Consider the following 21,342-nt stretch of genomic DNA (forward strand, 5'->3'; position numbering starts at 1 on the left):
TGTGGGCTTCATGCACTTGTCTGCGCACTCGGACGCGGCCATCTTGACGATAGATCAAAATCTAGACTCGTCACTGAAGGTCACGTGATTCCCAGTGTCCTGGCTGCCATTGACGGTGCTCTCTGTCCCACTGCAATCGGCGCTGGCTGTGTTGTCTGGTCATGCGTGGCTTTCTCAGGGGACGCCTGGCACGATAGCCTGCTTGAACCAGTCGTTGGTTGACAAGCCTTCTGGATACAGGCACATTTGTCAGTTGCTGCCACTCAGCCCTAAGCCGATTAGCTGACTTGGAACGGCCATTGCAGACTAACCCGATGCAGCTGGCGATCATCTCTCCTTGTGGTTCTCGGTGTTGGCCTCGGTGTTGGAGTAGGGACACCCCTCTGAGCATTTCGTTTCAGGATCTTTGACAGCTGACCTTGAGTTTTTTTTTTGTTTTTTTTTGTATACTCCATTGTCATGGAGTGATGCCATACTGCCGAGCAATAGCACGCTGTTTCATGCCAGAATTTCGTAAAGCCACCACTCCATGACAAACAGCATTGTCAAGTTGACGGACCATCTCCAGAGGAAGCGGCAATAACTTTTGTAGACGTGCAGCAGTTGTTTTCCACTAATACAGAACGCAACAACCCTTATATACCCGATTGTGAAGCCAATCGTCAAATGTACCTGTCCTTACATTTTGTCACGCCACCTGTGATATAATCCTGTTATTGACTTCTTGCTGCGAAAGACAATCAGTGACATGGTTCTTTCAACAAAGACATCACCGAAGGGTAAAATAAACTCACCAGATTGATATACTGAGTTCAGAAAGTAAACCCGTCAAGAAAAAAAAAAAATTCCATATTAAATGCCGTCTGTATATATATATATATATATATATATATATGTATATACAGTGGTACCTCGGCTTACGAGTTTAATCCGTTCCGTGACGGAGCTCGTAAGCCAAATCGCTCGTAAGTCAAAGCAAATTTTCCCATTCAAATGCATTGAAATGCTATTAATCCGTTCCAGCCTCAAAAAAAAAACACCAATTTTTTTTGTTAGGTGCTTTTAAATAACAAAAATGTACTTTATAAATAACAAATAATGTATAAACAAGCACGACCTCGTATATACTGTACATAATACAAGAGAATGTAAAGAAATAAACTGGTTTTATTAAGCAGAGGAGAAGAGCATGCCAGGTGAGGTGTGCGTGTTGTCGACTTGGCGAGGCAGTACGATCGTACTCCTTCTACGATATGTACGATTTTGAAGCAGAAGGAGTCCATAAAGGCTATAACGCCAGCCAAGGGCGTTACGATTATTTCAAAGCTCCGGACCTCTATCCATGAAGATATGGAGAAGTTGTTGTTTGTGTGGTTGAAGGAGAAGCAGCTCGCAGGAGATACCGTGACCGAGAGCATCATGTGTTTGAAAAGATTGAAACTCGGATATCGAGCACGGACCACGAGGTGTTTTTTCTTTTTTCTTAATCTCGGTTTCAGTGAACTTTTGCTCTGTGCTCACGTGTACTGTACCTGTACCTGTAATGGTACGTCAGAGGATGGCACCTGTTGTCATCATATTAAGTGCAAGATGTTCTGCATCGTAAGTTGGTACACCATGGTCTTTCGGCGGTGTTTAAGCCGGCCGTCTTGGCTTCTGTCACCATTGGCATTGAGTCTTTCGATGTAGGTAGGTCGTTGTGTGCCGGTGCCTTGGCCGAATTCCTTCATTGCTGCATTGTTAGCTCACCTGGTTTTTTATACCACATCTTTGGTTATCGGACCAGCGAATGACGTCATCTCCTCCAAAGTATGGCTTATTCTCACTTGTCTTGGACGATCTTCTACTTCTAGCCTTCCACCGTGCATTTGGTGTCCACTGTACTTACTGTACAGTGCCTGGTAAAATTGATGTAATGGGTTTTTGACCGTCAACGCCATGAACCGTCAACCGCCATGAACCGCCATGAACCGCTAACACTCAAAAGCCCATTTATCGCGCCTTATAAAGCAAAACGCAAACCGAAAGCCATGCCTCTCAAGCGAGGCGTGCTTCCGTGGTCACGTGATCCACAGGTGTAGCTCATTATACCCGCACGCGCGACACGCTTTGGCGGTCACGTGACCAGCCACTCTGGAGGCGGGGATCCCCGCCGATGACGTCACCGGCTGGAGCAAGGAGATTCCTCGCTCATGTATTTCGACGATTGCGTGTTTTATATCCAAGCAGAGATGCTTTCACGGCAAGATAACCGCGTGACCGGAACCGGAAGCCACAACCGGAAAATTCAAAAAAATAAATTTTTTGAGCTCGTACATCGGATCTCGGCTCGTATCCCAAAGCAACAAACCGCCCGAGCGACGGCTCGTATCCCGAAAAACTCGTACGTTGGGGCACTCGTAAGCCGAGGTACCACTGTATATATATATATATATATATATATATATATATATATATACGTATATATATATATATATATCTATATATATATACGTATATATATATATATATATCTATATATATATACGTATATATATATATATATATCTATATATATATATATATATATATATATATATATATATATATATATATATATATATATATATATATATATATCTATATATATATATATACACACACATGCACACATACATTCATAGTCATTGCAGACAAATGACTCATGTCATGACTGACAGGTGTGTTTCTTGTTGCATTGATTGTTCACACATAAAAGAGAGCTATGAATGGCTAGTCTTGTAGGATGCAGGAAAACAAAAATCGAAGTTGGATACTTTATTGAATACCGGAACAGAGGGCATAGTTTGAAAGTCAAAATAGTGAAGCCACGACTGAAGCAAGGCAGCCTGGGTATCACACACATTATTAATGTATGGACTGATCTTGGAAAGGTGTTAGCAGTAGGGGCAGTCTCGAGGTTTAAAATATAATTTGATAGGTACCTAGAAGCAAGAAGGGTAGGAGTACAGAGACGTCGGCAGAATGTTTTCGGCAGTTTTGGGATTGGATGGGTATGATTTGAGGACTTAGTGTGCATTTTGTGCTGTTTCGATGTATTGAGATGTTTTGATTCTTATTGGTGTGGGTTTTATCAGGCATGAACTTGTCATAAAGTTTATTTGACCTTCACCCAATTGTCCTTCCTCACCCCACTATAGTAAACTCCTAGTCTCCCCTCTATCCTGAAGGACAGTGTCTTGTCTATGTATCCCCCCTCCACCTCCACCTCCACCTCTAATCTTTGCCTTTTTTTTCTGCTCCCATGCTCTCTCGTTTACTTCTGTAACTCTTTCCTTTTTTCCATCTCCTCTGCCCAGAATTTACATGGTGCATCCATGTTATAGAGCACTACGAGTATCAAGAGTGCCGGGAGGGGAATTATGAGGTGGATCAAATGGTCTTTCCCTTTTCTCGAGCAGTACAAACAGTAGCTCACGTTGTCTGAGCAGTCAGATGGGAGGGCCATGCCCAGACAGAAGTGGCAGATTCAGAAACAGTCCTACATTGATGTAGAGAAGATGGTGTGAAGACGATAGAGTAGCACTGATTCTTTAACAAGGAGTTGAAGTCGTTGATGTAATGGCAGCCAATTTATGAGTCGTCAAGGCAAGGTTCTCTGCAAAACTGACCATTATCTAGTGTTATGCACCAACAAATTATGCTAGTGAAGAGGTAAGGCCAGTTTCTATCAGAGATTGGAGAAAGCTGTCGATGAAACACCTCACCATGATGCGCGAAGTTGCATATTGAGAGACCTGGTACTGCAAATGTTGGAGAGGATAACTTAGGACATGAACATGTCATGGAGAAGCATTGAGTTGGAGTGAGGAACACAAATTGGTAAAGACGAGTGCAATTTTGTGAATCAAACGGCCTCTGCATTGGAGGTACTCTATTTACACACGAGCATACATAAAACTAGGATGGCACACGATAGAGCGCATACCTCCGCCAGGCTGAATAGTTGACATTTTGTGTCCCACTGATAGGCCCGATCTGGATCCGGGCCTGAACCAAAATAAAAACGGCTTGTTCTTGTCACCTAATCAACTCATCCACCTTGTTTTGTCTGAATCCGTCCACAACTTTTTAAGATATTGTGCTATATATTGTTTTTTGGCCCCATCTCTCAATGGTGAAGTCACTTAAATTATAGTAGCCAGATCCAGATCTTCACCAAAATCGATTCATTTTGTCCTTGTCACACACCTAACCTGTCCATCACATTTCGTCCAAATCCGTCCTCAAATCTTTGAGATATCTTGTTTCCAGACAAACAGACAGGGGTGAAAACACAACCTCTGCCCACCTTCGGTGGCGGAGGTAACAATGTACATATTACCACGATAAATAAATAAAGAATGAATTTGGCATTTCATTTAGCAATATCATCATTAGCTATGGTCATACGAAAACCAAGTAGCCCATGTTCAACAGGAGGGTCCAATTTGGTCTTTGTGTCATGTTTGGTGACAAATTAGCCTAGTAGTTTGGGCGTGATTGGCTTTTCACAGACACACAGAAAATGACTGTCACTGGTGCTTCACACTTCACACGGTGTCCCTTTTTTAAAAAGCACCATGGGAACTTTAACAACCATTAGCATTTGGTGGTGTAGCTTAAAATATGTCACAGTGCATTTAAAATAAAAGAAAGTACACCATTGCACTCTGTTGCGCAGGCCAAAGTACGAATTCCTCACCAAATGTACAGGGTACCCGGTACAGCCACGCTTTAGTGAAGATGCAACCAGCAGACCCAACTCGACATTTATTCTTGCTTCAATATGCATCCACGAGAGAATTATAGACAAGATGGTGCAGAGGTAGTGCACTTACCTTTGAGCCGTCTGGTCTGGATTGGATTCTCAACCCAACCACAAACTCTGATTGGTATTTTGCAGTCGGTTCAATCTAAAGTTGCCATCCCTTGGGTGGATGTTAAGTTACCAAAATTATCGGCAGCCGACTTCAGACATAAAGGGAGGGGAGATAAACCAGTAATAACCAAACAAGGAAATATACTTACTTGAGAGAGGGAGCAAATGGAAATGTGGGTAGAACACTTTAAGGAAGTTTTTAATAGAGGGATGTAATGCAGGCCAGTTTGTGAATGAAGAAGACAGGTAAGGACTGATCAATGAAGCAGTCTGAAGAACGGGATGCTATCAAAAGTTTGAAGAACCGAAAAGCACCAGGAGCGATAACTTCAGTGCATAGCAGTATAAATGCAGTTTAGAAGCGTCAACGTGTACCCTATGGCCTACGCAGTCTAATAAAGGAGATATGGAAGCAGGGAAATGTACTTGATTCGTCAAAATGTGCTTCAATAATAAAACTACCAAAGGAATAAGACATAACTTAACATGAGAACTGGAGAGGAGTGACCCTACTTTGCATTGCCAGCAAAATACTTTGCAAGATAATGCTTAACAGAATGCAAAAGGCTGTTGATGTTACCATCAGGAAAGAACGAGCTGTGTTCAGAAGATCTTGAGGATGCAGGAATCAGATCTTCACACTGAGAACGATAATAGAACGATGGAATGCAAACCGTTACCTATCATTCAATGACTTTGAAAAGGTGTTCGACAGTGTGAATAGAGAGGCAGTGGTGAAGATACTGAGACTGTATGGACCAGCAGGTGAACTTTTATGGATGATAAGGCATACCTACAATCGATACAAATGCAGTGTAATTTGCAGAAATCAGTTGTCATCTGAATTTGAGGTTACTGCAGGGGTGAGACGAGGTTGCACGTTGTCTCTGATACTTTTTATGGCTGCAAAAGACAACTGAACAGAGGAGGAACCAAAATGAACAGCTGGTGGATCTCATTTTTGCAGATGACATCTACCTTGTGGTTGGGTTTGAGGGTTGTGGAGTAGTGGCTGAAACCCCAATCCTATCCAGGTTCCTCCTGATGACTCCATCTCTGTGATTTGCTTATTCAGGTTCCTTCTGCAGACTCCAATGCAGTATTTGGTCTTCGATTTGATTGTGTCACAGTATTTACACAGTATGCAGGAGAAAGTAAAGAGGCTACAGGAGTATGCATGGCAAGTGGGACTAAAAATAAACCTAGCCAAAACAGAAAGCTTGCCACAAGTGATGACAACAACAACATCATGTGTACCAATTCACCAATTCGAGAGTTTGACAAGTTTACCTATCTGGGATCTATGGTTACTAAAACAAGAGTGGAGATGCAGATGTACTACAATGGATACAAAAAGTGAGGGTTACCAGGGAAGTTTGGAAATCCAAAAATGCAACACTGAAACCAAGCTGAGGATTGTTGACAGCAACATGAGGTCAATGCTACAATTTGTATGTGAATCTTGGAAAAGCACCAAAAAAAACCCATCAGCCATAAGAAAATCATGAGAATCTTCTTGTCAGACGTGGCTAGTAAGAATGAGGTGGAAAAATTTTCAGGGAGGAAAAATGTCGTAATTAGGAGGTGGGGATGGATCGGACATGTATGCATGGACGATACAAAATACCAAAAGAGCAATGTGCTGGGCACATGACATGATGGGAAGAGAAGGATTGGACGGCCAAGAGAGACCTGCTGACACACCGTTGAGAAGGAAATGAAAGAGCTGAAGGTCATGCGTGGATTGAAATCAGACGGTGGGTCTGAGTGGCGAGGGTTTGTTAGAAGCTCCATACGTCATACGGCTTGATTGGATAATAAATAAGCAAATAGGGGCGAGTGCATGTGCTAGACTTCGGTGGGAGAGAATGTACATATGTCAAGTGATGTCAGAGAGATTCCTAACATTCAGGCCAAGACTACCATGGACATATAGTTTTCACCATTGTGCTACGACCATTGTTTTAACTCGATACCGAAAAGATCTTGCAATGAAATTGAGATTCATGTAATTAAAGAAAACAGGCAATGTGGGGAACAGAAAGATGACTCGATATTGCTTTGTTGTGGAGCATATACGTGAGGGCTTTGGATGAAAGGCCAGACTCTGCAATCTGTCAACTGTGAGGTTTTCACTCCCTCTTCCTCTTAACATTTAAAGATATCTTTTTTGTATTTTTTGAACCAGCTTCTTGCTTGACAATTTTTGTCTTGGAAACAAATGGGTCGGTTGCCGTATGTCACAGTTGGCGTATTTGTACAGTTTTGTTGTATGTTGTATCTTTGAGTTCATATATTTTAAGCAAACTCAATCGGGCACGAGGAAATTGACCAATATGCAGCCTTGAGAATGTTGCCTGATGTACCGAAAGTACGTGAATGATCAATTGGATTTGAAAACACATTTTCCAAAGGTTTTTGACATTCTCATACATTTGTTTTATTACAAAAGAACAGTTCATATTCATTTTCTATACTGTAAAATACTGTCGCGTGACTACCCTTGGTGAACACCTTAAGGTAGCACGGATGACCAAACGAGCTGTTACTCCAAGGCGTTCAGTTCAAATGGTGAAGAATACGCATGCGTAAGCGAGAGGGAGGGGGAGAACCGGAGCCTTACCTTCACGGATCCCACCGGCAGTCCTCAAACCTGCAAAAAATAACTCAAACGACACAAAATTAAAATGTCCAAAAATACCGGCTTTATTAAAATAAATGCCGGTAATACAAAATAATGCCCGGTAAATAAAATCCTAAATGGAATGTCCCCGCACACAGATCCAGTACACAGACAAAGGGAAATATAATGATATATAAAATAAACGTGTGTGGCTTTAATTGCACTTATCTCACTCGATCGTTGCGTCTCGCCAGGAATCGTCAAAAGATCGTCTGAGGCCTTGGCATCTTTGCGCATGAAACACGCTCATTGGCACGAAGCAGGCCTCCCTGTGCGTCTCCTCACACTGGGCCACACACGCGAAATGAACAGGAGTTGTCGTGCAGCTCGTCGTTCTTGCTTGGGGAAAACTGCAGCTCTCCGTCCGCGGCTCTTCCGCCTCATGACCACCAGCCCGATGCCGGAACAGGGCTGCTCGCCATGAAGCCTCCCCGTGCAGAGAGCGAAGCACAACCGTCCACTGTCGCTTTTGGAACGAGAGGCGCAAGAGGGAACGTTTGCTCTCAATGTCCAGACGAACAGGGGAACGAGGAGAAGATGCCGGCACACAACCGTTACTGCCAGACCCACAACCAAGAAGGAGAGGAGCAATCACGACCATTCGCTATAGCATTCAGAACAAGAAGGGCAAAATGTCCGCTGCTCCAACTACTTTGTACCTGCTGCTCTGACGTCATCTGTCGTGCTCCACCAATCAGCATGTGCTTCTTACCAGTCCTCCGCATCAATCAAAACCCCGAACAATCACTGCCCTTCTGGGCGTGGCCTCACATTTCTTTCGTCCCGCATGCTTCCAAAGTCAGGGTTGTCAGCGGCAGGGCTTGATGCATGACTTCCGGGTAGCTTTTTAATTAGTGAGTTTAAATGCGGGCGATTGCGTGGCTTGGCTGTGTCTACGGTGTGATGCCAAAAGGGACATAGGAAATACATTACAGAGGTAACAATGTACAAGGGATAATTACCCATAATCCCTGAGCTAATTAACATACCCCACTCTTCGTAATGGGGTCGAAGATACAAACTTAACCCGACAGTCCAGTTTAATACAAAGTCCATACTTATTACATGAGGTGGTTCTTCTTCTTCACGACAATCGGAGCCCACTAATCTATACATTCTACCTGGTTCTAAGGTAATCATTGCCTACCCCCTACAAATGCAACAATACTTATGGATATTACCCAAAAGGTTAAAGGGTTACAATACGTTTTTGACATCTTAGCTCCCTGGAGAGTCTAAAAATTACAAAGTTTTTGACAAGAATGAACATATATTTTTGATGTTCTTTGAATCTTCTTCAGTTGCACTCTTCTTTTCTCTCCTCAACAGGTATTGAGCTTTTTGGTTCTTGCAGTAATGGCTTCCCGTGTGCAACTGAAACAAGAGCTCATGCGGCAGCAACTGCAAGATGAAGAGCGACGTAGGGATCAAGTTATTGCTGCCACTACAAGCATTCAACAGCACACCCAGCCAAGCTCGGCTATCCAAGTGCAGCTGCCTGCTGCACTTCCCAGTGCCCAAGTACCCATTCGTGTGTTTAAGGTCAGTGAGATTGGGCATGAAGCACCAATAGTGTGATTCTTCTGATGAATGACTACCTATGTGTTGTAATTCCTTTTGCCCAACAAAAGTGATGGCATAACATATCTGCTGCCTTATTCAACGTTTAATTTGTTGTTGTTTTTTTTATGTATAACACAGGACCTTAGAATATCAGTTTGCTACAGTAATTAAAAAAGTAGCCCCCTGAGTGGGCTGAAAGTCATCTCTTGAGGTTGTAGTTCAGATCTCTGATAATTTGGGGGAACCCCCCCCCCCCCCACCACCCACCTGGGAGATCCCTGATCCAAAATCGAAAAATCGAATATTGAGTGATCCTGCGGACCATCATAGTAGAAGGTCTGTATCGGGTTTCAGAGTAATCAGTTGTTAAATAAGGCACAGGTGGGGATCTGAAGTTTCAGGGGGTGACCTCTCCCCCCACACCCCCACTGGGATCCCAAATGATCCGGATTCAAAAAATAGGAAAACGAAAAATGTAAGACTGAAAGATTCTGCGGACCATCGAATAGAAGGGCTGTTTCAGGTTTCAGAGTAATCAGTTGTTAAATAAGGGACGAGATGGATCCGAAGTTTTGGAGTTAATACCCCCTGGGAGCCCTCATGATGAAAAATCGAAGCTCGAGTGATTGTGCGGGATACTGTCTTTTATTCATGTGTCAGGTTTTATAACAATCAGCCAGGTGATAAGGGAGGAGTAGCAAACATATCAAAAAGTTAACGGATGGATGGATGGACGGACGGACTACCGGACGGACAGACATCCGGACATCAAGACCAATTTTATAAGTTTATCTCTTGGAGAATCGAGATGAGATGACCTAATGATTGCCGCAGGTTGATGCACTGGAGTAATGATTTGCAGTGCAGTGCAATGTCGAGCTATTTTTTCAAATTGTGTTTGAAGTCCCATCGATCCAAAAAGAGAAAACGATCTCTAATAAAAGAGAACTTGTGGATATGATCCTCATCCAATTTTACATTTCCCCTCATTGTAAGAGATAAATTGCTTTGGAAAATCCATTTTGTTTTTATGGATCAAAATATCTGAGGTTGCAGCAATTTTCTTTGCTATGCAAGTGTGACAAAACTGTGTATGAAGTGTGGATGTATTGATCCTATTCATAGCTTAATTTCATGCAAGAAAGGCCTGGCATTTTTTTTATCATTCATGTTCAACAAGATTTCTTTTTGAAGTTTTTTTTTTTTTGTATACAGAGTCGAGGCTCGTGAAAGAGCTAACATTTATCAAACAAACAAATCAAACAAACAAGCAAAAAAGTATATAAAAAGGGGAGCGGTCGACAAGATGGGGAGAAGGGGAGGAAGCACACAAACACAACATTTGAGAGCAGGGACATCGGGAGATGTGTGGGAGGGAGAGGGCCCGGGGGGTGGAGGGGGGCAGGATAGGTATAAAACGCAAGGACACTAAGAACTTCCAGGAAAGAAGTTGGCACCTCAAAAAGTGGATTTGGGGTGAAATTAGCGGGGGTAGAAAAGATCAAGGTTTTGGATTGGGGAAGATAAGAGATGGTGGTGAACAGCCGTTTTAAAGACCTGGAGGGAGGAGTGGGATTGAAGAGAGTGAGGGAGTTTGTTCCAGAGGCGGGAGAAAAGAGGAATGAAGGAGTGAAGGTGAGCAGAGAGTCTTGATTTTGGCAGTTTAACCATAAGAGGGTTGCAGGCAGATCTTGTGCGACCTGTAGGAATATTTGGGGGACAGAGCCCAGAGAGAGCTGGGGGAGCAAGGCCAGAGAGGAGTCGGTAGAAGACGGAAAGACCACCAACCTGCCTGCGGTGAGTAAGTGAAAGGCCCTCGGAGATAGCGTCATCGCGGGAGATTCCAATGATTCTGAATGCTTTGGTTTCAACAGCGTGAAGACGAGCTAGGTGTGAGGCAGGAGCATCAGCCCAGAGGGGAGAGCAGTATTCCATTGAGCTGCGGATGAAAGCGTTGTATGTGGTGAGGAGCTCAGGTCTGCTAAGAAAGGACTTCGCACGACGGAGGATGCCCAGTCGGCGACTGGCTTTGGAGGCCAGCTTGGAAATGTGGTTTTCCCAGGAAAGATCATGGCAGATAGTGAGACCCAAAAGCTTGAGTGACAGAACTTCTTGGAGAGGATTGTTGAGAAAGTAGATGGGAGGGTTTTCCAGTCAGTCTTTTCGGAGAGACATGGTAAGAGTGTGAGATTTGTCAGGATTGAAAGACATGTTCCACTTGTTTGCCCAGTCTGTGATTTTGTCCAGGTCTGCAGAGAGTGAGGAGGCTGCAGACTGCCGATCTGAGGGATGAGGAATGGAGCGGCAGAGAGTGGAGTCATCAGCAAAGAGATAGAGAGGATTTTCAAGAGAGTCAGAGAGATCATTGATACAACAACACACAACAACATGCATTTTAAGGCCATTTTCCCTGCTAGAGCGGGGGTTAGCCTTGCGGTCCCCATGACAATCTTCTCCATTTTGCCTTATTTTCTGCATCTCTCCTTGTTAACCCCCTTGCCCGCATTTCTTCTTCCACCATCTTTAGCCAAGTCTTTCTCGGTCTTCCCCGTCCTCTACTTCCTTCTATATTAACTTCCATCACTCTTCTCAACCAGTCATTTTCATCCTTCCTCAACACGTGACCAAACCATCTCAACCTGTTCCTCTTCACAGCATCAATCACAGGCAATATTCCCATCATCTTTCGCAATTCATCATTTGTCTTCCTCTCTCTCAACGATACTCCGCACATCCATCGAACCATTCGCATTTCCACCCTTTCCAGCCTTCGTTGCTGCTCTACGTTCATTACCCATATCTCGCTCCCATAAATCATAACACTTCTCACACATGCAGCATACACCTTTCCCTTCAGCTTCAGCGACACTCTCCTCCTCATCAGCACGCCACTCAGTTCCCGAAACTTCTTCCATGCACATCTCACTCGAGCAACCGTTGCCGAGTCTGATCCACCTTCTCCATTCAGCATGTCTCCGAGGTAGCAAAATGTTTTCACACCTTCCAGCTTCACGCCATCTCCAAGATCCAACTCAACATTTCCTCCATCTGCAGCTCCCTCTGTGCACACCTTACATTTGAATGTAGCTGCCACACTGGTAAATGACCCTCTCAGACCACTACATTTTTGATGAACCCACTCAGCGCACATTGTACATTGAATGGAGTTCACTCCGACACCCTTACTGCACACAGCACACGGCCACTTCCCTGTTCTTTCTACCTCACCACATGCTTTACCACTTGCCATCACCTTCGTCTTTCCGATATTCACCTTCAGACCTTTTGTCTCCATACATACATTCCTTCCACTTGTTCATCTTTTCCTTCAGTCCATCCATACTTTCCGCAATCAACACCAGATCATCTGCATACAACAACTCCCACGGTAAACCCTCCTTTATGTTCTGAGCCAGCACCTCCATCACAGCTACAAATAGTAGTGGATTTAGTACCGACCCCTGATGCACTCCCACCTTCACCTCAAACTCGCCACTGTTCCCGTCCTTCGTCCTTACAGCTGTGCGCGCTCTTTTGTACATTGCCATCACTACTCTGATCAACCATTCCTCCACTCCTAACTTCCTCAATGCCCATGTCAATACTTTGCGTGGAACCCTATCGAATGCTTTCTCCAGATCAACAAACCCAAAAAACAACTTCTTCCTCTTCTCCATGTACTTCTCCTGCAACTGCCTCACAATGAAAAGCGCATCTGTCGTTCCTCTTCCTGGCATAAATCCAAACTGCATTTCGTCGATCTTCACTTTCTTCCTTATCCTCCTCTCCAACACCCTTTCCAATACCTTCATTCCATGCTCCAATAACTTTATCGCTCGGTACGAGCCACACTCCAGAGGGCCACCTTTCCCCTTGTATAGAGGGATGAGGGTACTCGGTTCCCAATCCACTGGAATGCGGCCTTCTTTCACCACCAGATTACAGATCTCTGTCATTCTCTTCACACCCCAACTTCCTGCTGCCTTCAACATATCTCCCACAACTCCCGTCGGCCCTCCCGCTTTTCCACTCTTCATTGCTTTTATCGCTTCCTCAACTTCCTTCTCAGTTATCTTCTCTGCTGGTCCTAAAACTAGGTTACTCTCTATGTTGCCATCCCATTCATTCTCTGTATTCAACAGCATTTCCATATATCTTGTCCATCTTCCTTTAATTCCATATGGGTTGACAACGATTTGTCCCACTTCATCCTTCAAGCAACTCACCCCCATCACATCACACCTCTCTTTCGCTATGTGCTTTGCAATCCTGAATACTGCTTTCTGACCCTCTTCCGAATCCAAGCGTTCTCCAAACATTTTCCTACATGCCTCCTGCGCCTTTGCTACCTCTTTCTTTGCAGCCTTCCTGGCTGCCTTATAACTTTCATGCTCTGCTGTTTCTGCTCCCGTACCCTTCGCCTTCTGCCACTCCTTGAACTTCTTCCTCTTCTCGTCAATCCTCTTTCCAACTTCAACATCCCACCACCATGTTTCCGAGTGCCTCGGTGGTCCTTTTGTCCATCCACATACCTCACCAACGGCTCCCAACAGACTAGCTTTCATTGACATCCAACCACTTTCAAGCTCAACCACATCATCCTCTACCCTACTCAGCCTCTCTTTTAATGCCTCCCTTACTGTCACCTCTTTCAACCTCCACACCTTCATTCTCGGTTGGTACTTCACCCGCCGAGCTCTCCTCGCACCTTTCACCCTTATGTCGCAGACAACCAAGTGGTGCTGTGAAACAGCCTCCTCCCCCGGGATCACCTTTGTGTCCCGGAGGTGCCCCCTATCTCGCCTACGCACCATCAGGTAGTCAACGGTTGTCGTCGACCCATCTGACATGTATGTAACAAGCTTATTATCCTCTTTCTGGAACTGAGTATTACAAATCAACAAATCAGCTCCATCAGCAAACTCCAAAATCCTTTCACCTTCTCCATTTCTCACACCATATCCGTAACCCCCATGAACTCCCTCAAAACCATCCATACTCCTTCCCACATGTCCATTCAGGTCTCCTCCCACCACAACAACTTCCTCATCTTTCACGTTTTCCATCAGTTTCTCTATCGCACACCAGAACTTGTCCTTCTCTTCATCGCTTCGACCAACCTGCGGAGCATATCCCGAGATGACGTTCACCAAGAGCTTTCCAATCATCATTTTCACCATCATCAACCTATCACTCACTCTAGTCACACTCACCACACTGTCTACAAACTCCTCAGAAAACAGGACACCAACACCATTCACGCCCTCCGGGCACCCTTGCCACACAAACTTGTATTTCTGTCCCTGCCTACCCTTCACCATTCTCACACCACTTCCCTTCCATCTCGTCTCTTGCACACAACATATGTCCACTCTTCTTCTGACCAATACTTCCACCACTTCTCCTGATCTCCCTGTCATTGTCCCTACATTCCATGTCCCAAACCTCATAAACCGATCTCCACTTCGGGCTGCACCCTGCCCATATGTACTTGTAATTGTCATGGTTCTCTTTTTGAGGCAATGTTTTTATGGCCGGATGCTCTTCCTGGCGCCAACCCTCTTAGTCGTCTTTTACGACACGCAGGGATACGGTGTACCTATTCTGACCAGGGTACACACTGGGAAACGTTTAAAACATGGAAATTCTGGGGGGGTGGGGGGGGGGGGGGCGGCGGCGTCAGCATCACGGCTGTGGTTTAAACATATTCCAAACAGAACCATGAAAACCATGAAAAACAATCCGGGAAAAGTCACCAAGCGAGAACGTGGATTTGAGAAAGAAGGAGCAGAGGCGGAAGAAAAACGAGATACAGGGGGCGGGGCACAAGCCGAGATGAGGAGGAGAGCGAACAAGCACGTGTCCGGGAGGAGAGAAAGAATCAATATAGAATTATTTGTCTAGGGAGGTGAGGTGAGGGGGAGAAAACAAAATAAAAGAAACAAGCAATACAGCGAAGGAAATAACCCAAACCGACAAAACACCGACGGGGGGAGGGAAGCCCCAAGTCACCAGGCCGCGCACGAGGTACGACCCAGAAAACGATTAATTACACACAAGTTTGCACGAACCACAAACCAACACCAACTAGAAACACACAATAACACGTATACAGCAAAATAACCAGTGGAAATTTGACAAAGACAAGAATGGGAAAACACTCAAACTTCGATGCCGTGGAGAGCTTGAAGCCCAGATCATTGATGAAGACCAGAAAAAGCACAAGGCCCAGAACACTGCCTTGGGGAACTCCAGCCTGAACAGGAAGAGGAGATGAGAGAAACCCATTCAGGGCCACATGTTGACTACGACTAGAGAGGAAAGTCCGCCAGCCATGCATGGAGATTTCCATGGATACCAAAGGAGGAGAGTTTGGTGAGCAAAGCGGGGTGCCAGACCGTATCGAAGGCACGTGATATGTCGAGGGAGACAGCTCTAATTTCCTGTTTGGCATTGAGGACCTCCATCCATTGTTGAGACAGCAGAAGCAGCATGTCCAGAGTAGAGTGACCTGGTCTGAAACCAAATTGATGATCAGAGATCAAGCCATTGGAGAAGAGGAAAGATTTCATATCCGAAGCAATGATGGATTCCATGACTTTGCTGATAATTGGGAGAAGGCTGATTGGTCTGTAGTTGCTAGGATCTGTTTTTGCACCTTTTTTGTGCAAAGCGGTGATGTTGGCTGATTTCCAAGCAGATGGCAGTTGACCTTGAGCAAAAGAGAGGGTGAAGAGAACAGAGAGAGGGAGTGAAAGAGCAGAAGAACAGGATTTTAAGACCCGTGGGCTGATGCCGTCAGGTCCAGTTGCAGAATCAGAGTCGAGGGTTGACAGAAACTTTTCCACCTTTTTTTTTTTTTTTTTTTTTTTTTTTTTTTTTTTGTATACAAGATCGAGGCTCGTGAAAGAGCGAACATTAATCACACAGAAAGACAAACAGACACATAAAACAAATAACATCGGGAGCGGTAGACAAGATGGGGAGAGAGGGGGAAGGACACAAACACATCATTTGAGAGCAGGGACCGAGAGACATGGAGACATCGAGAGATCTGTGGGAGGGAGAGGGCTTTGGGGGGGAGGCATGTGAAGGGGGGGAGGCATGCGAAGGGGGGGAGGCATGTGAAGGGGGGGAGGCATGTGAAGGGGGGGAGGTGGGAGAGGTATAAACATATGGACACTGCCAGGATTTCCAGGAAATAAGTTGGAATTTCAAACAAGGTGGATCTGGGGTGAATTAGTGGGGGTAGAAAAGATCAAGGTTATGGATGGGGGAAGATAAGAGATGGTGGTGAACAGCTGTTTTAAAGACCTGGAGGGAGGAGAGGGATTGAAGGGAGTGTGGGAGTTTGTTCCACAGGCGGGAGAAAAGAGGAATGAAAGAGTGAAGGTGAGCAGAGAGCCGAGATTTCGGCAGTTTAACCATCAGAGGGTTGCTGGCAGATCTTGTGCGACCTGTAGGAATATTTGGGGGACAGAGCACAGAGAGAGCTGGGGGAGCAAGGCCGGAGAGGAGTCGGTAGAAGACAGAAAGACCACCTACCTGCCTGCGGTGAGTGAGTGAAAGGCCCTCAGAGATAGCTTCATCGCGGGAGATTCCAATGATTTTGAAAGCTTTGGATTCAACAGCGTGAAGCCGAGCCAGGTGTGAGGCAGGAGCACCAGCCCATAGGGGAGAACAGTATTCCATTGAGCTGCGGATGAAAGCCTTGTAAGTGGTGAGGAGCTCAGGTGTGCCGAGGAAGGACTTCGCACGACGGAGGATGCCCAGTCGGCGACTGGCTTTGGAGGCCAGCTTGGAAATGTGGTTTTCCCAAGAAAGATCATGGCAGATAGTGAGACCCAAAAGCTTGAGTGACAGAACTTCTTGGAGAGGATTGTTGAGAAAGTAGATGGGAGGGTTGTCCAGTCGATATTTTCGGAGAGACATAGTAAGAGAGTGAGATTTGGCAGGATTGAAAGACATGTTCCACTTGTTTGACCAGTCTGTGATTTTGTCCAGGTCTTCAGAGAGTGAGGAGGCTGCAGACTGCCGATCTGAGGGAAGAGGAATGGAGCGGCAGAGAGTGGAGTCATCAGCAAAGAGATAGAGAGGATTTTCCAGAGAGTCAGAGAGATCATTGATAAAGACCAGAAAAAGCACAGGGCCCAGCACACTTCCTTGGGGAACTCCAGCCTGAACAGGAAGGGGAGATGAGAGAAATCCATTCAGGGCCACACGTTGACTACGACCAGAGAGGAAGTCCGCAAGCCATGCATGGAGATTTCCATGGATACCATAGGAGGAGAGTTTGGTGAGCAGAGCTGGGTGCCAGACCGTATCAAAGGCCCTTGATATGTCAAGGGAGACAGCTCTGATTTCCTGTTTGGCATTGAGGACCTCCATCCATTGTTGAGACAGCAGAAGCAGCATGTCCAGAGTAGAGTGACCTGGTCTGAAACCAAATTGATGATCAGAGATCAAGCCATTGGAGAAGAGGAAAGATTTCATATCCGAAGCAATGATGGATTCCATGACTTTGCTGATAATTGGGAGCAGGCTGATTGGTCTGTAGTTGCAAGGATCTGTTTTTGCACCTTTTTTGTGTAAAGCGGTAATGTTAGCTGATTTCCAGGATGCTGGCAGATGACCTTGAGCAAAAGATAGGGTGAAAAGAACAGAGAGAGGGTGAGATAGAGCGGCAGAGCAGGATTTTAAGACCCGTGGGCTGATGCCGTCTGGTCCAGTTGCAGAATCAGAGTCGAGGTTTGACAAAAACTCCTCCACCTTGTCAGGAGAGAAGGACACAGAGTCCAGGAGCAGTTGGGTTCGACTGGGAAAGGTGGGAACAGAGAGAGATGGGTTTGGGACTAAGGATTTCGAGGCGAACACAGAGTTGAGGCATTCGGCTTTGTCACGTGCGATGTCAACTGTGTGGCCATTTGAGGTAAGGGAGGGGATGGAGGGGGAACAAACACCAGAAACGGATTTGACCAGACGCCACCAGGATTTGGAGGAAGGAGACAGGTTTGAGAGTTCATTCTTGAGTGAGGAGAGATAGTGCTTCCTGGCACTCCTGAGGGTAGACACACACTTGTTCCGAGCTTGGTGGAAGGAACTGAGATTTCCTTCAGTTGGATTAGCCTTCCAAGAGGCAAAGGCAAGTTGTTTCAGGGCAACTGCCTCACCACAAGATTCAGTGTACCATGGACGGGAGGAAGGGTAAGACAATTGAAGGCGAGATGGGATAAATCTGTGCATGAGAGAGATCAGTTTGCTTTGGAAGAATTCCCAGGAAGAATTGATGTCAGAGGCAGTGGAGATGGGAGACCAATCCAGACGATTGATGGCTGCTTGAAGACCGTCCCAGTCGGCCTGAGTGAAATGCCAGACTCGTCGACGCTGAGGAGGCTCTCTGAGAATGGCCAGAGAGATGTCCACTTTGACAAGCACATGATCAGAAGAACCGATTGGAGCAGAAGAAGAGCAGCAGACATTAGCAGGGAAGTTTGTCATAACCAAGTCTAGAAGAGAAGATACTCCATTGGCTGAGATCCGGGTCGGGAAATTGACAGATTGTGTCAATCCCAGTGAGTCACAGAAGTCCTTTGCTGAGGTGCCATGACTAGTGAGAGAGGAACCCACACCCAACCAGGTGGCATGATGACAGTTGAAGTCACCACATATGAGGAAGAGAGAGTTGGGATGAGTGGATAGAAGTTGGTCCATGTTGTCAGACATTGAAATGTAGATGGAGTCATCACTGTTTGGGGGACGGTACAGAACACATATGAACAAAAGGTGGGAGCGGAGAGGAAGCCGTAACCAGAGGTACTCCTGCGGGTGAGGAGGAAAGAGAGCAGTGCAAGGAGAGTGAGGAAGAGAGTTTTTGACAAAGATAGCCACCCCACCACCAGGCCGAGGCTCAGGTCTATCATACCGGAGGAGGGAGTAACCAGGAAGAGATATTAAGGAATCAGAGACATCTTGAAGGAGGAAAGTCTCTGTTAAGCAGATCAAGTCTGGATTGTCAGAAGCAACCTGTATGGAGAGATCAGTCAGGTTTGAGCGAAGGCCCCGGATGTTTGAGGTCCATACCGTTAATGAAGAGAGAGGGGGAGCATCGGGTACAGGACAGGGGAGGGGAGGAGTAGGGTAAGATGAAGGATGAGAGGGGGAGGTAGGGAGAGCAGTTGATAGTGTTTCAGATGTTGCAGAAGAGTTCCAAGAAAGGGAAGGATGAGGAGGATGAAAGGTTTGCTGGTGAAGGGATGCGGCACAGTGAGGGGTTGTTTGAGGGGGGGCAGAGGAAAGTAGAAGGTTTGGGGGGGGTGGAGGTATGAGATAGAAGGGAGACGAAGTGGGGAGGAGGCAGCTTGGAGGAGGAGGGGGGAGGAGAGAGAATTGGAGAGGAATGGTATGGGGGGAGAATTGAATGGGAGGGATTGGGGGGGAGTTTTGAAGGGCAGGAGTGAGGGGGGAGTTTAGGAGGGGAGGGGCAAGGGGGGAGTTTTGGAGGGAAGGGGAAAGGGGGGAGATCAGGAGTGGAGGGGCAAGGGGGGGGATTAGGAAGGGAGGGGCAAAGGGGAAGTTTAGGAGGGGAAGGGCAAGGGGGGAGTTCAGGAGTGGAGGGGCAAGGGGGGAGTTTAAGAGTGGAGGGGCAAGGGGGAAGTTTCGGAGTGTAGGTGCAAGGGGGGGGATTTGGATGGGAGGGGCAAGAGGGGAGTTTAGAAAGTGGATGATTAATGAAAGACGAACATTGATAACAAATTGGGTTTGTTGTGATTTTCAAGTTAGCAATCCGGTTCAGGATGATGGAGGAGGGATGGAATGAATGTGAATTTAGACCATGTAGTGAGGGAGACGTATAAGATATTGAATTTCTTTTTTTTGAAGTGGAATGAGTTGGAGAGGAAATTGAGAAAAGCCTTTTAAATAGGAAGAAAAACAGCGTGTTGTAATATACCACTGAATAAAAAACAGAAGGGGAAAGGTTAAACATATTTAAAAATATTTAAACAGAACTATGAACAATCTTATATGCACAAAAATACCAACGGGGGGAGAGCCGAGAGGGACCACCACGAGTCACGTGAACAGGGCAAACGGTGGATGGCAAGGAGATAATGGGGGTGGGGCGAACAGCACACCTGGACAGAAAATACAGGATGAGACAACAGTACACGTGGAGAAAAGAAAATAAATGTTTATGGTTTTTGTTTTTGTTTTTTTTGGGGGGGGGGGGGGGGTGGGGATTTAGAACGTTAGACAGTATTATGTTCGGGGTAGAAGGGAAAAAACCAAGAGCCAAGCAAAACACACTTAAGTTAACAAAACACCGACGGGGGTACAACTACAGTACAAGGCCACACACGAGGAGCAGAACACGATTAATTAAATACGAGTTACAGGAAATTCAAACCAAAACTAACTATATAATCAAACAATATCACATGGCCGATAAAATAACGAATTGAAATTTGACAATCTATCTGGGGAAATGGGGGAGAAACACGTGGTCGAAGAACGAACGAACGAATAAGAAAGAATAAACGAATGAGCACAGAGAAGGTAATGTCTTTTTTTTTTTTTTTTTTTGAGTTGAGATTTACATAAGGAAGTAGGCTTTGGGGTGGAAAGACTGCGAAAACAGAGAACGAAAGTTATTGGATCACAAACGACAGGCGCTGAGAGAAAAACAAAGCCTCAAGGTTGTACAGTGTACACTGTACAGGGCCTCGAGACGACACGAATTAACGCGATTTTCAATACAGGTATGAAAGATTTGCACCGAAAATCTTTGACGGGACAATATACGTACATACACCATAAAAGAAATACAGTTATAACGAAAATACAAATTGGAACAATGACTTAACTTCGATTTCGATGGAGAGCGTGGAGACCTGCGAAAAAACGAACCGTCGCCAGCAAGACCGGAAACGGAAGTTCCAAAAACGGAAGTTCGGAAACGGACCTTGTCAGGAGGAAAGGACACGGAGTCCAGGAGCAGCTGGGTACGACTGGGTACGGTGGGTACAGAGAGGGATGGGTTTGGGACACAAGATTTAGAGGCAAACACAGAGTTGAGGCATTCAGCTTTTTCACGTGCGGAGTCAGCTGTGTAGCCGTTTGAGGTAAGGGAGGGGATGGAGGGGGAACAAACACCAGGAACAGATTTGACCAGATGCCACCAGGATTTGGAAGAGGGAGA

General features: G+C 45.6%; 1 protein-coding gene across 1 annotated transcript in view; it reads left to right on the forward strand.

The window, feature by feature from the left end:
- The first annotated feature begins 8,886 nt into the window (after positions 1-8,886).
- LOC137424881 (transcription factor E3) overlaps positions 8,887-21,342 on the forward strand; it is a 64,991-nt gene continuing 52,535 nt past the window's right edge. Inside the window, exon 1 of the mRNA XM_078769098.1 lies at positions 8,887-9,125. Within this exon, the coding sequence (XP_078625224.1) occupies positions 8,940-9,125 (186 nt within the window). The 5' untranslated portion in view covers positions 8,887-8,939. The remainder of the gene's footprint in view (positions 9,126-21,342) is intronic.

This window comes from Myxine glutinosa, unplaced genomic scaffold (assembly GCF_964187855.1).
Source record: "Myxine glutinosa unplaced genomic scaffold, kmMyxGlut1.1 SCAFFOLD_1154, whole genome shotgun sequence".
NCBI classification, from domain to species: domain Eukaryota; kingdom Metazoa; phylum Chordata; class Myxini; order Myxiniformes; family Myxinidae; genus Myxine; species Myxine glutinosa.